The sequence below is a fragment of the Lichtheimia ornata genome, assembly GCF_029851405.1.
Source record: "Lichtheimia ornata isolate CBS 291.66 chromosome Unknown scaffold00054, whole genome shotgun sequence".
Lineage (NCBI taxonomy): Eukaryota > Fungi > Mucoromycota > Mucoromycetes > Mucorales > Lichtheimiaceae > Lichtheimia > Lichtheimia ornata.
In genome coordinates, this window is record NW_026695374.1 from 55,598 (window position 1) to 70,350 (window position 14,753).

The window sequence follows — 14,753 nt, forward strand, 5'->3', positions numbered from 1 at the left end:
GAATAGAAGAACGAGGCACTTGCTTGGTTTTACTATCAACTTCAGCTTTATTGCGTTCAGTCCCGCTAAATTGTTGCCAACTATAGCAAGCGATCATGTATCACCTTGATGCTCTTATTCTGTCACTGGGAACGATGAACGCCTAAGCCTGACATCATACATGCAAGACTCAGCCATATTACCAGCTATAATGCAGCAAATCAAGTAACGGCTAGCAATTATTAGCTTGCTGAGTCTTACTTGGTGGCCAACACAAGGAGGAATGCAAAGCCAACAAAGCCTTTCAAATTGGGTTTGATCAATGTTCATATGGCAGTAATAGCATCAAGGATAGTGAACCTTCATATCCCTGTTACTATTTTGTCAGTATGCAATCAGTGGCAGTGTAGCATGCAATCGTTTATTATGTGTTACTAAATATTTCGCATGAAATTGAGTGGTTTATCTATTTTTGGTCACGACAAGGAGAGCTGATGAGGCTATTTCTGCTATAGCGAGGGGTTCAAATTGATGCATTTATCTTATAACATGCTGAGAAACGTTCGATTTTTATGGTTGGCACATGGCAGGTAATGAATCAATGGCGCCATCATCACCTACGAGAACAACCATGAATACCCAAAGTACCCCTTACGATATCCGATGCATGGCTTAAACCTTCCTAAGCATTCCCCTTTCGGGTGAACCATCATGCGTACCAAATGGTTGACTACAATCATCGTATGCTCAAAGTGACCAGCATTCGCTCGTGTATCTACCATGATGCTGCCTCCATGGTAGTATCTATGAGAAGGTGTAATGTTGAACACCTATTTCAGGCACATTTGCGGTAGGAAGCGGTTATGATAAAACGAACAAAGAAACGAAGCGACATCAGGTTACGTAGCAACATGGTAGTAGTCAAAGAAACCATGAATGCTTTATTTAGGCATTGTAATGAAATCAAGCTTTGTCTTTGTCGGATGCCTCCTTACGCTTGTTTTTGATTGTAAAGTAATATGAAAATGCCGTAGTAGCCTTGCCACAATCAAGATTTGGGTAAAAGCCAAGTTGATAGGTTTCGCCAGCAGGAAGCTCATCCCAAATGTCAAATTCAAATGCGTCGTCACCAGTGATATCGACATCCTTGGCAACATAGCCTAGGTTCTTTGGAGCAAATCCACCCGAGTCAATCAGCTTGATGGATCCTGATTTGCATGATTCACCGACAAGACGAAACAATCCCTTTTCACCTATAGCCAACATACATGAGCTAGGTATACAATCTTTACACGATGCCAGTAAAATAAGAAATCTTTGTACCATTTTCCCATTGTGTGAATTGAGCAGGCCATGTAAAGTGGGTTGCAGATACAGCTGGGAGGAGTAATGCAAGGCGGATGGTGTATGTAAACTTCATGCTGCTTGTGGCGTGATGATGATGGAAGCGTTTCAAGATGAATAATGCAAAGCACGCAGTAGCTTATATAGTAGATGAGGTTGTTGCCAATTCATGTCAATACTCACAGGATCGTTACAGGATTTTCGCTTCAGCTGTTATTGCTATAAAGATAATCCTGTTCCCAGCCATGATATCGACAGCAGGCAACAACCGGTAACAGGCTTGTGTTGATTTTGGGACATGCTGCCGAGCACCTTGATGAATCTTGCGAAAAAGCTATGTATGACTTGATGATAGCTTGACTCACGGGTGTCATCTCTCGCTTTGGGCCCAGGTCGATTAGTCCAAAGCACAGCTGCTTATACCAAGAGTTACCTTTTCAACTGGTGACTGAAAATCAGTAAGATGGCTTTATCATTCCTTGACGTTGTTGCAACTCCTTCCATGTAGTATCATAGTCCTCGTAAAGGAGTTGACCAATTTATCAACACAACCATCACAACACACTTTCTTGATGCTGCAGCACCTTCAACAACCCATTTTATCAGTGCAATCAATCATGATCTTCTTCTCTTTGCACGGACAACAATTCCCACACCCACGCCCATGCACATGAAATCAAGGCTGTTGTCAAAAATCCATCACACATCTCTTTCGTCTATCGATTGCATAACATCAAAGGCCCGCTGTTTGGTAAATGTTCGGAGGAGCCGCTCTGTAGATATGCATCAAAAATAGCTCATGCATTGATTTTTGTCACCACCACCTGTGTAGTTCTTCATTGCTTTATTACTTGTGTTCATTGCTGTGTTTATGACTTTTGACACCCCATTCCCTGCTGGATCTTTTGTGGTACGCGTGAATGTCCCTTTGTGTCTTGTTCTTAATTGACATTGAAGTGTTTTAGTGGCGAGGGCTTGATCCCAAAAAGAGACCATGGCACATTGGCAAGCTGATGGCAACACCGGTGGGATGAATTTGGGAGCTTCTTTGTTGGTGGCATAGCAACTGAACAAGCTCAGCAAAATCCTTATCACATGACTTTGACGGTTCGAGCTGGGACACCCTTTTTCGTAAATTATAGATATCATCAATCTTGTACCCCGTAGCTTGTTTCCCTCTCTCTTTCACACTATTGACTTTATTATTACTTATCTCAAATCCTACACTCGAAGTATGTATTATCTATCAAATGTCATATTTATCCAAACGTATACTTATTGAAAGCAATGCAATAAAGCCGTCAGTTCTTGAAGTATAAAGTCACAGCAATTCACAACCTCGATCACATGCATCTGGTCACAAGCAACTCGCCCCCACAAGTCACCATTGAAGTTGCCCCTGAGTCCCTGTCAAAAATCAATCCTTGAGCGTGCACTTCACTCAGTTGACGACTACATACAAGGACCTTTGGATACTCAAGTCAAGCAGCAAACCAGGTCAAGGAGTGGATAAGGCCGTGCCGGTCGAGTTACTGCATCCGAGATTTTACCCTCCAATCTCGGTTCTTCCAGTAAGTCGCATGATGAGTGTTTTGAAGTTGTTGAATGTACTCTTTTTAACATTGTATCCCAAGTCCTAGCCAATCACCGATGATGGATTCGGATGATGCACATTGGGAGGATGTTTTCGCAATCAAAGAGCTGAAGGGGATCGAGAAGAACGGGCATCCACTAATCCGAGAGGTTCCTGTCACAATGGATGAGGATTTGAACGAGCTCGAAAAGCTGGTAATAGAAATAGCCTATGCTTAGCAACGATATCTTTATTGGTCTCTAAGTCATCATCATATAGCATTCACTCAAGGAAGGTTATCTTTTGTCCAATCATCAAGCATGGTCCGATGTCTCAGCCATTGAAAGCTTGGATCAGCGTGGCATTCATGAGCTCTGCTTATCTTATCCTCTGCATCTCGTCCCATCACCAGCATGCTGAACGGCTTGAAGCTGACAGAATGTATCATATCTGGGGGGTTTTTCAACAGCGTTTTCAGAGGAAGCAATATGCGTGCGATTGGGTAAGCAGTGTTCGAATGACATCTCACACTATCCCTGTGCTTACAAGCATGATTTCTTTAGCAAAAAGATACAAAAAAGGTGCCAGTTGTTGTATCAAGCAAGGAATAAGTCCCCCTTTCGACTCTTTTTCATGTCCAATTCATCTTCTGCTTCACCCTCTGCCTCGAGCATGATACGAAGATAATGATCCGGAGCAAGTTCCTTTGGCCGAACACAAGCTCATCAAGCGACTTCTCGTGGCAAAGAAGAAAACCACGTTCAAGGTACCCAAAAAGCAGCAGTCAGTTTGGGATGCGTCGTTGGTAGTCAAGATGTTGGATACATGGGGCAACTCGAACCCACTGGATACATACTCCTTGCAAAAGAAGGCCTTAAAAGGTACTTTTTCATGATAATCGCACTTGAGGTTTCGGTGATTACCAACATGATGATCTTAGGCAACAATGCTACAACAGTGGTCGATATGGATATCCTTGAAGGTAGTACAACAGGCATACGCCATACAACCCACCACCTTGCGTTTCCCATCATGCAGCCAAGACTTCATTGTGAGGATTGTACCATTGTTCAAATTGACCCTTATTGAAAAAGTCATTATGGAAGATACACAACAACTTACATATTCGATTCCCATCCCGCTCACATCTGGAAGTTGGCATGTTCCTCCTTTACTCGTGCCAATCCCGTTCTCTGATACAACGCTCCCACCATCATCTATATCCTCCGAACATTCTACAACATTTACATCCACAGGCTCCTCATTCATTCACATTCTTGTACACCGATTCATCTGTTTTCATGTACAGTGTAGAAATCTTTATGTATACCTCTCCACTATTATTCCTATCTTCATACCCTCCCCACATAAAGACCCCCCGCTTCATTGTTAACGTTTGTTTGATACAATGGGGGTTTTTTATCATGCCATTACGGCAGTAAATGATGATGTCATTCCCCAAAAGTGCTACTTTGATAATACTTTGGATGATCCCATGGTATATAGAGCTACGCAATGCTCTACAGTGATCGTGTATGATTGAGTTTGTGATGCTCCTGTCAAATGAAATGCCAGCTAATTCAGCGGGGTCATAACACGTGTTAAAAAGTGCATGGTTCTCCACCACCGCTTCTATACTCTTGATTTATCGCCATCAAAGCGTATCCATGGTATCATCATATCCATTTGACACATGAAATCATTATGATAGAGTCGATGAGAAGCGCACGAATGATTTATTTCTCGAGGAATTAGGAATCAATTTGCAGGAACACACCTCCGAGCCTAGTGTTCGGAGTGCCAATCTATCACGAGTCTAGAAACGACGTGGTGGTTCGCAAGGGATAATACACCTCATCTCTTTCTACTTTACTCATCATGTCTTGGCAAGCTTACGTCGATAGCAATCTCTGTGGCACTGGTCAGGTCTCCCAAGCCGCCATCTACGGTACCAATGGTGCTCAATGGGCTGCTTCCCCTGGTTTCCAGGTAATACGCGTGTTTTCATCTACCCATCTCGGAAGAAAGGAACCCCTTTTCTCATTCGACATTGTTTTTCGGCTTACAGCTTAGCGCTCCTGAAGTCCAAGAAATCATCAGCGGCTACGCAAACCCTGCTGACCTTCCTGCAAAGGGTATCCACATCAACGGCGTCAAGTACTTTGTCATTAAATCCGATGACCGTTCTATCTATGGCAAGAAGGTAAAGAGTGAGAGGAGGAAGGATCTCGGATACAATAGATTGTTGACTTGGGTTGTTGATTACTGTATAGAATGCCGATGGTGTTTGTATCGTCAAGACGACTCAGGCTATCCTCGTTGGTCTCTACAAAGAAGGTATCCAGCCTGGCAACTGTACCAAGGTCGTTGAAGGTTTAGCGGATTACTTGATCTCCGTCGGCTACGTAAGTTGATATTATCAAGTGGAATTCAAGTATGATACGATTATTCTAACCTGGCCTTTGTATGAAATAGTAAATCCACCACAGACAAGCATTTTACCCCACTTCCTCTGTAGCGCGCATTTCCTCATAAACATGTTTTCTTTCACTGGAATGATTTACCAGCATGCATTTTCGTTGGGTGTCATTGGTGGTGATTAACTTAAGGGTAAACAAGATTCACACGGCCTTTTACATTGAGAGTCTCTTTTGGGTATATCAATAAGGATGATGAATCATTCATCCCCAACATGCATTACACTATCTACCAGCCAAGAGATGTCATGGACGTACATTAGATGGGTTGGCTTGGCTGCTGAGTGCTGTGACACGTATGACCAAATAAGTGGAGCTCATCGGCAAAGTAGTAGAAATTCACCCATTGTGGTTCAACAACGTGCTAAATAAAGCTTTTATATATTCATCATGCCTGAAGTGCGAGTAAAGTCTCTGTAATTTGGTAGATGCTGTGCATCGACTGCAGAGCTAGGTAGGAGGATGATCCTGTACTGCAACGGAAGGCGATACAATTGACAACTGGGGTCTCATGCATCATTTATTAAAGGGCACATACGATACAAATAGATGTACGAGTGGGGTGTGGTATAATCCTATAGCAACTCAAGCGATTGTTACCAAAGTGCTCAAGGTATCCTGCATCAATAGGCTACAATCATCATCCAACTGCACCTTACATACTCCTAATATCGACTGCTATGGGAAGCCCTGCGTGGGAGAAGAAAGCATTAAAGCTAACCTGCGTACGTTTATTATTAGGATGTCAATGGCTGTCGAGCTTGGGGGCAACCTACATTATACTACTAACATCATTTGGCCAAGGGTTGGTTCTTTGCTATGGATTGATAGTAGCTGATCCAATTGTGATTGAAGAAGTTTTATTGGAATGATGAAGAATACACCACATGGTGAGGACGAGTAATGTGAGCCTAAGAAGGATGTGCAAAAATCCAATGAGCTTTATTCAAGGTACTACTATGAATATGGTATGCTTAAAAGTGATTCCCAAGATCTGATGACAGCGGTTGGAAACAAGGTTATCAGGGATGATGTTATAGACGACGTGTAAATGGGTAAGCTTTTCACGAGACATGGTCTCTTTGTTGGCCCATAGGATTAGAGTCACGAGGAGGGCAAGCGGGAATAATGATGGATGCTGCTTTATTGCATAATCTTGTTCGGAAAAGTAACACGCTACCACTTTGATCCCGCACCATGGTCCACGCTACTGGTGACAGCAATGCCGTAGTTCTCAATCGGCTTCAAGCATTGATCAAGGCTCAAGACACGCGTATGAATATATACAAAGAGTTCAATGAGTACGTCGTCTTCTTCCCATGACAGGTTTGACAGCAACCTTTTCTCATTTGGAACCATAGCGCTTTCCAAGATTACTTGCACGATCGATGTCCAGAGGAGCAGTATTTGTCCATATGCCGAATTGCTACAGAGGGATTCCAGGAGGTGTCGTCCGAGGTACAAACGATAGAGCAAGCCCTTGCCGAAGAAGGCCGTAATGATCTTTCGCAAGCTGTGCGCAGGCTTCAAGAAAAAGAAAAGGACAAGTTACAGCTGGTAAGCAAGCCGATGATGCGTTGCTATGGAGACATGGAAGAAGGTTATACTTAACAATGGGATGAGATAGACCGTTCATTTGCAAATCTATACCATTGAATCTCGAAAAGGGGAAAAGGATTATGATACAACTATCCAAGAGCATCGTGAAAGGTAGGTGGTGGGAGGAAATGGGATGAGAATCCAGAGGAGGAAGTTCACATCATGAGCAAATAGACTCGACAGTGCTATCAGTGACATTGGTGAAATCTGGGATGAGATCCGACAAGAAGCAGCAGAGCTGTCATTTGCCGTCGCCGAGTCGTAGCCATGGATACACAACATTACGCATTCTATAGAGGTTTCTAATGCTGATTGTACTATTTGTTTGGCTCCTCCAATTATCCACATGTGTAACTAAAAAAGAGATGCCTGGGTACCTGATGTGCATATACCACGCCTTTTGAATCATAAATAGATTGCTTCAGCCTACTAGATTTTGTGTTTGAGGACGCCATAGATGCAGGAAAAGTGTTGTGCCGTATGAAAGTGCATAGGATTTGGGCGTCAGGCAACTTTGTCGTTGGCATAACACTACATCCACCACCACCCACATGCACATGATCAAATGTTACGACGACGACAAGGGATAATAATACCAAGGGGGGCTGCATGCGCAATGGGCACACTGCATACTCTCTTTGTGAATGACGTACCGACATATTCTGTAACTATAATTTCATTCATCCTTCATCTCAAATGATCCCATCACAAGGCACAGCTTGATGATGAGTGATGTTTACAAAGATCCAACAAACCTCTTCTTTCAAATGGCGATGATCGAATGTGAAACCGTAATAGCCAATCTCACTGGCCCAAATTCAACAATGGGAGAAAGGATTGTCTCCTTTGCCGGCTGCCGTGTAATAGTAGCCGATCAAGGTTGTAGATGAATGAGACATTTTACTTTATGTTGTGGAAACGTCCCCTACAGCTTTGTTTTGATGCTTTTACCTTTTTTTTTTCCCATGAAAATTGGCCCCTTGCGTCCTCGTGGCCTTTTTGTTACGCGATCGTTTATCGAGAAAAGGGAAAGCTTCCCCGGAATCCATCCGCTGAAGGCTTGTGTGTGTATTTTGCCCAAAGTTGTATAGCTCATCAGCTTTACGGAGCGTGAAATCCGAAAGATCCACTGAATGTCACTAGAATCTACACGTGCGACATTTGATTGGCTTTTGAAATTCTTGCCTTAACAATACATTTTGCCTGTTTCTTATCCATTTGTTTGACTTTATATAGATAATTTCTCGTTGCAGCCTCAAAAACCCCAAGGATCGGCAATGTACATGCATGTATCGATCAACAATTGCAATTTAATAAGGGGTAATAATAGTAAAATGCTTGTTGAAAGGAGCAAAACAGTGCTGTCGAAAGAAATGGTACACGTGAGGTTGCGTGGTATCGTGTGTGGTGCTCTGGTCCAATCATAGATGGCGACGGTTACACCCGACTTGGCGCTTGTTTTTCCGTAACCCGCACACAGACTTTTTCAAAGAGCTACTTTAGTTTACAAATCCTGGCTGTTGGTATTTAAAAAGAGGGTACTTTTCAGTCATCTTTCTCCCGCCCCCTTTTTACTTGGTCGCCACAATCACCCCTTTTCTTGTTCCTTTTGCACAATGAAATTTTCACATACATTGCAGTTTAATGCAGTGCCCGATTGGATTGATTATTATGTCGCGTAAGAGTCACAAACATGCAATGCATTGGCATCATTGTATTAACCCAACCAAATATTTATGATATAGCTATGATCAATTAAAGAAGCTCATCTTCCAACTTGAAAAGGAGCGTGTCGAATCAGCAGCATACCAGGAACACAATGACCCTGAACAATACAGCGGCTCATCACCCTCTGCTCAAGAGCAACAAGAAGCCTTTCTTAGTGCGCTTGATGTGCAACTTGACAAGGTTGTCAACTTTTATGTGCAAAAGGAGGAAGAATTGTACAATCAAATCGACATTTTGCAACGATCACTTGGTCAACAACAACAACAACAAGAAGAGCAAACACAATCAGCCATCGGCAGTCCTTTAGAAAAAATCGATTCAACTCCTCATCTCGATAAACTCCACAAGGTCACCCGCAAGATTTCATTCGAGTCACGGATATCCTCCAAAAGCGAAACCGGCATTGATGTGGATGCCCTCTTTGATACACGATCACAGTTAATTCTTTTATACGTCTCCCTTTCCGAGCTTGAGTCCTACCTTGAGTTGAATCGGAGTGCCTTTGACAAGATCCTCAAAAAGTATGACAAGGTCTTGGATGGCAATCTCCGCGAAACCTACAACAAAAAGATGGTCCGAGAAGCCCGTCCCTTTACTGGTGATAGCATGGAGGACTTGCGTGCCCATATTGAACGTTTGGAGCATGTGTATGCTGACATCTTTTGCAATGGTGATGCACGCGTGGCGGCTCGTCAAATGAAGACCCATTTACGTGATCAGGTGACCTATGATCGCAACACTGTTTGGCGCGACATGATCGGTCAAGAACGCAAAGCATTGTCAGCACATGTACAAAATCCCGCTGAGCCTTCAGGGTATCGCATTCCCTATATCGATTTCGTTGTCACTCGCAGCCTTCTTCGATGCACCATCTTTTTCCTTCTTGCTTTGGCTGCCTTTATCATTTTGCTTTGTGTCGATTGTTTCGGCAATGTGGAAGAAAACCGTTGCTTTGCCTTGTTGATTTTCGCAGCCATTCTTTGGGCTACCGAAGCTGTGCCGCTGTATGCCACATCCATGCTGATTCCATTCCTTATCGTTCCCCTCAAGATCATGCGCAATGACGATGGCTCGTTGATGACGGCTGCTGATGCTGCCAAGGATACATTTGCATCCATGTTTAGTTCTACTATCATGATGTTGCTTGGTGGTTTCGCATTAGCTGGTGCACTCAGCAAGTATGGTATTGCCAAGGCATTTGCATCCCATGTCCTTTCACGTGCAGGCACACGTCCTCGTTGGGTCCTTCTTGCCATCATGTTTGTCTCCGGCTTTTTGAGCATGTGGATCTCCAATGTCGCAACTCCCGTCTTGTGCTTTTCACTCATCGATCCCATCATGCGCACATTGCCTGATGGCTCACGCGTAGCACCTTGCTTGCTTTTGGGTATTGCCCTTGCCAGCTGTATCGGTGGCATGACATCGCCCATCTCCTCACCACAAAACATCATCACCCTTCAGTACATGAATCCCAATCCAGGCTGGGGTATTTGGTTTGCTGGTGCTTTGCCTATCGCCATTCTTACCCTTATCTTTTGTTGGGGTATGCTCTTGCTTATTTATCGTCCTGATCGCGCTCAACAACATCTCAATCGCATCAAGCCCACACGTGGCAAGGTCTCTTTTGCCCAATGCTATGTCATGTTTATTACATGTGCAACCATCGCCCTTTGGTGTGCTGAAACTGCCATGGAAGATGCTATTGGTGCCACGGGTGTTATTGCCGCTGTCCCATTGTTCATGTTTTTTGGTACCGGTATCCTCAAGAAGGATGATCTTAACGCTTTCTTGTGGAGTGTAGTGGTAAGTAACACAAATTGCTTTGTGAATGATTCGTGATACTCATTTTGATTCACCATTAGGTACTTGCTCAAGGTGGTATGGCTCTTGGCAATGCTGTCACATCATCCGGTCTTTTGGAAGATATTGCTTTGCGTATCAAGGACGGCATTCAAGATTTGGATGCTATTGCCATTCTTGCCATTTTCGCATTCCTGATTTTGGTGTTTTCTACCTTTGTGTCTCACACTGTTGCCGCTTTGATCATTGTTCCTATTGTTCAACAAGTTGGTGAAGCATTGCCTACACCTCGTCCCAATCTCCTTGTCATGGGTGCTGGTTTGGCATGCTCTGCTGGTATGGCACTTCCAGTCTCCGGTTATCCCAATATGGCTGCTGTCATGTTGGAAGATCAAGCAGGCAAGCCCTATCTTAGCTCCAAGGACTTTTTGATCGTTGGTATTCCCACCAGTGTCTTTGGCACAGTCCTCATCTTCACCCTTGGTTATGGCATTCTATCAGGTGTTGGTTACTAAAGCAACAACAACATCGTGACGTTTGCCACGTCTCTCTCTCTCTTTTCCTGTTCCATAGCAAAGAAAACCATATTCCCCCCCACACACTTGTATTATAGTTGTAAAGCATGCCCATTTCTTATTTGCATAATACCGAATAATATTTATACATAAAGAAGCCATTCTTGTGTTGTGCATAGAAATTCAAGCAACCATGTCACTTTTATAAAAGTATATTGTTACAAAGCAAAAAGACAAATTACTACTAAGGAGGATGGGATGGATGATATATATACAATGTGTGGAGCAAAAGAAAGGGGTAATAGTAGTATAGTGATCCTATCATATATCGACGTATGCAGACAAGTCCTGGTCAACATTGGCCCATGGGTTGAGAGGTGCTAATTCTTCTTGTATTTCAGCTTCAAAGTCCCGTATCTTGGTTTCCAGCCGACGATACATTGGTTCCATTTCCACGGCATCTTTTAGCATTGAAAGATAGTCGTCTATGACGCTGCGTACTTGCAAGGCAAACTGCTTATCATCATACATGTAGATCTTGGCCATGCGTTTGAGAACTTCCAGAGCATCAAGCGGAATGCGTGGATCAAATAAGCATACACCACGTTGGCGTCGCAATAAAAACTTTTGGATACGTAAGGTGCACACAGCTGCACGTACAGTGATATCGAGTAGTGAATGGCGTAGATCACGGGTATCAAGGACAAGAGCACCAAACACGGTCTGCAGGTATTCTTCATCAGTGCCTTCAAATTCAATCATCTGGCGTAGTCGCATCAGCTTGCCAAGACGTCGTTGATGTTTAAGCCTTTTTTGCTCATCCTCGGAGTCTTCAGGTGGGAGATAATTGATCTTTAAACGATGATTGACAACAATTGTGTTGGGAAGATGTGATCGGCACATGACAAAGCATTCGCCATAGATACGCATTGTCGTCAATATTGGCACCAAGCTCGTTTGGCAATCCTTTTCCAACATATCCATAAATACATTCTCGGGGATGGTGTCGTCAAACAAAGGTGCTGAGAGCCGAAAATCGGGTTCGAGTGTCTCTTTGTACCATAGTCGCATTACCATTTCCAATTGATGCCCGAAAACGCCAATAAAGTTCATCAAGTTTGAGCTCTGAAACGAATGGACCACCCTGTGAGCTTCATCCCTTAGCACACGCATCATCTGGAAGGCGCGTATATAGCGTTGTTCTTCTGGTGAATCACCCTCCACTATTTCCAGATCGAAATGGCGTTCATGGATCCTCTTGTAAACGGAGGAATACAAGTCGGCATCCGCATCCTTATATCCTTTTTGCTTTTGTTGGCTGATCATCATCATACCCGCCAAGGTGCGCACCTTCATCACCACATTGGAGGCACGATGGAGCAATGCTACTTCGCCAGGATCTTGATTCTTGTCTTGATACATGGGTTCCAGCAAATGTCGCATGCGTTCAGCAAAGTCGCTATATCGATTGCATTCATCAATATCGGATGCGTGTACCTTGAAGAGGGCCAAAAAGGTATAACCCAAATACACGTCCAAGCTGATCTCATCGAACCGTTCTGAAAGTTCTTCTTTGGCTCTTTCTGCAAAGTAGGTTGCATAATCCGCACATTGCTCGTAATCGATGATTTGAACGATGTGGCGACAAGGCATCATGCAAATGACGGCACACGCGGCTAAAGCTGCTGGTGACAAATCTCGACGATCGCATTCGACAAATAATCGCATAAACGTCGGACAATGGAGCGAAAGGTGCATGTATTGTTGGCAATGGGTGTATTCAAAGATCAAACGGCGCATCAAAGCTGATATATCAACGACGTTGCTGGGTACGATTGTATGATCTCCTCCCGTTGCTCGGCTTGTAAATGTCATTTGTTTGACGATGCCTTTGTACCTTGATTTGCCATATCGCTTCCACATTAGAATATGCAACATCTTTGACATGGGATCAGGCTCAGTCGCTGTTGCAAACAATGCTGGTACTTGATCCTGGAACTCAAGGGTGGTGACGATCTTTTGAAGGTTGCTTAATAGCTCGGTGTGATTATGGATCTTGGTATGAATTGATAGATTGCCATTGCTCACTGAAAGTGTCCAATCGAGTGGTTGCCGGCTCTCATCATTATCATCATTATCGACATCACTCGTCGTCCATTGTCGTTGTTGACGTCGTTGATCCAACAAAGACACTGAGTATCCCCGGTCATTCGTTGCAATGATGTTGCTGTTGTTGTTGTTGAAGTCTTTCAAAGGTAAATCCAATGCCATATCGTTGCCGCTCAAACTGATAGGTGAAGCCATGGATCCTCCGGTCACCGTACTACTACTCGTTGTCAATGGAGACTCGTGTGGCGTGGGTGTTGTTGTTGTCGATTGTGTTTGGCTCAATTGACCAATCTCGGCTTCCATCAAGGCAATGTGGTGTCGAAGCTGGTCGATTTGCTCAATCATTTCTATCTCCTGGATATACTCTTCATCCTTGGGCGACTTTTTGATGGTATAAACACATTTGAGTTTCAATCGTTGGCAGCTACGGAGGGTATGAGTCGATGGAGTCAAGGTTTTGAGTAGGCTTAGCTTACCGTTCACAGGGAGTCTCGCCTGTGCACCGACGTTTATGTTCACGGCATTCTATATATACATACATCAAATTGAATAAATGATATGATCATATACAAGGATAACATCCACTCTACCGTTACAAGGGACTCGCTTGCTCATCAAAGAAGTAGTTGGGCGGTGGTGTATGCACTTGCAGAAAGAGAAGCACAATCCCGCAGTATGTCTTTTTGTGCTACGTTAAATTCAATTGCGCGGGATACCGGATCGGGTTTCAGCTATGAGTCAAATGTCATTATCAGATTAAAAGATGCACTTTCAACACGTCTTTTTGTCCATGTGCCACTAACCTGTGCATGAGGATGTTTCGAAAGGAGTATTCATTCATATTGATATCAGATGGCATGGAACACAGAGCAAAAATCATGTCGTTTCACGATGAAAACGGGGCCAAAGTCGATCATGCAATCAGGATGGGATAGTTGTTCTCTTTAATGCTTGATAGAAAAGGGGCGACAATGACATCGATTGATATAAAGAAGATGTGGTGTAAGGAAAAGAAAAGGATGGTGGATGATGTGCGACGATGGCATTTAAAGCAGACATGCTCCTCCTTTGGCACAGGTGTGGCTTGTGGAAAAGAGTTGCCCTAGTTTCGAAACCGCCACTTTAGAAGCTGCTCTTCCAACGACACACACACACAAGATGGACAACAAGCCAAAAGCATTACCTTTGAACTTGAAGATCGAATCCAACAAAGACGTCTCTGTGAGTTCGGCAGCCTCATTCCTGGACAAATTTCTACATGAAGGTGTTGCGATCCATGCAGCCAACAATACCATTGCCGCTCAACTCCATCAGCTCCACCAAGGTCTCAAAGAAGAAAAGAAACGAGTACGCAAAGAAACATAGACATTTCACATTACAGCATTGTTCATCCCATCCCCTCCTTGTATCATATTATCGACGTTCATTTACATAATCAACAATAACACGCATCCTTCCTTTTTCTCTAATCAATGACGCTCGGATAAAAAAAAACGTTTCATATGTTGGAAATGGGCTTTGGTAAAGCACAAAAGAGTTTTTTATTCACAAGATGTGGTTGTTGTTGTGGCTGTTGATGATGATGATATGATCAGATGGGCGTTACGCTTATTTGGATCTAGCTCTCAT

General features: G+C 43.5%; 6 protein-coding genes across 6 annotated transcripts; 4 read left to right on the plus strand and 2 right to left on the minus strand.

Moving 5' to 3' along the window:
• Nucleotides 1–942: 942 nt before the first annotated feature.
• O0I10_009339 (uncharacterized protein) lies at nucleotides 943–1,399 on the minus strand (the record flags this gene model as incomplete). Its single annotated transcript, XM_058489332.1, has 2 exons — nucleotides 943–1,232; nucleotides 1,303–1,399. The coding sequence occupies 2 exons, from the start codon at nucleotides 1,397–1,399 to the stop codon at nucleotides 943–945; spliced, it is 387 nt and encodes a 128-aa protein (XP_058339857.1).
• Nucleotides 1,400–4,774: 3,375 nt separating this feature from the next.
• O0I10_009340 (uncharacterized protein) lies at nucleotides 4,775–5,310 on the plus strand (the record flags this gene model as incomplete). Its single annotated transcript, XM_058489333.1, has 3 exons — nucleotides 4,775–4,885; nucleotides 4,965–5,099; nucleotides 5,170–5,310. 3 exons carry the CDS (start codon nucleotides 4,775–4,777, stop codon nucleotides 5,308–5,310), a joined length of 387 nt encoding a protein of 128 aa, XP_058339858.1.
• A 1,260-nt stretch (nucleotides 5,311–6,570) lies between these two features.
• On the plus strand, nucleotides 6,571–7,237 carry O0I10_009341 (uncharacterized protein; the record flags this gene model as incomplete). Its single annotated transcript, XM_058489334.1, has 4 exons — nucleotides 6,571–6,674; nucleotides 6,735–6,930; nucleotides 7,001–7,083; nucleotides 7,147–7,237. The coding sequence occupies 4 exons, from the start codon at nucleotides 6,571–6,573 to the stop codon at nucleotides 7,235–7,237; spliced, it is 474 nt and encodes a 157-aa protein (XP_058339859.1).
• A 1,351-nt stretch (nucleotides 7,238–8,588) lies between these two features.
• On the plus strand, nucleotides 8,589–11,015 carry O0I10_009342 (uncharacterized protein; the record flags this gene model as incomplete). The annotated part of the gene is made up of 3 exons (XM_058489335.1): nucleotides 8,589–8,650; nucleotides 8,718–10,503; nucleotides 10,563–11,015. 3 exons carry the CDS (start codon nucleotides 8,589–8,591, stop codon nucleotides 11,013–11,015), a joined length of 2,301 nt encoding a protein of 766 aa, XP_058339860.1.
• A 321-nt stretch (nucleotides 11,016–11,336) lies between these two features.
• On the minus strand, nucleotides 11,337–13,739 carry O0I10_009343 (uncharacterized protein; the record flags this gene model as incomplete). Its single annotated transcript, XM_058489336.1, has 3 exons — nucleotides 11,337–13,548; nucleotides 13,601–13,649; nucleotides 13,715–13,739. The coding sequence occupies 3 exons, from the start codon at nucleotides 13,737–13,739 to the stop codon at nucleotides 11,337–11,339; spliced, it is 2,286 nt and encodes a 761-aa protein (XP_058339861.1).
• Nucleotides 13,740–14,282: 543 nt separating this feature from the next.
• O0I10_009344 (uncharacterized protein) lies at nucleotides 14,283–14,489 on the plus strand (the record flags this gene model as incomplete). The annotated part of the gene is made up of 1 exon (XM_058489337.1): nucleotides 14,283–14,489. The coding sequence occupies one exon, from the start codon at nucleotides 14,283–14,285 to the stop codon at nucleotides 14,487–14,489; it is 207 nt and encodes a 68-aa protein (XP_058339862.1).
• Between the last annotated feature and the right edge of the window lie 264 nt (nucleotides 14,490–14,753).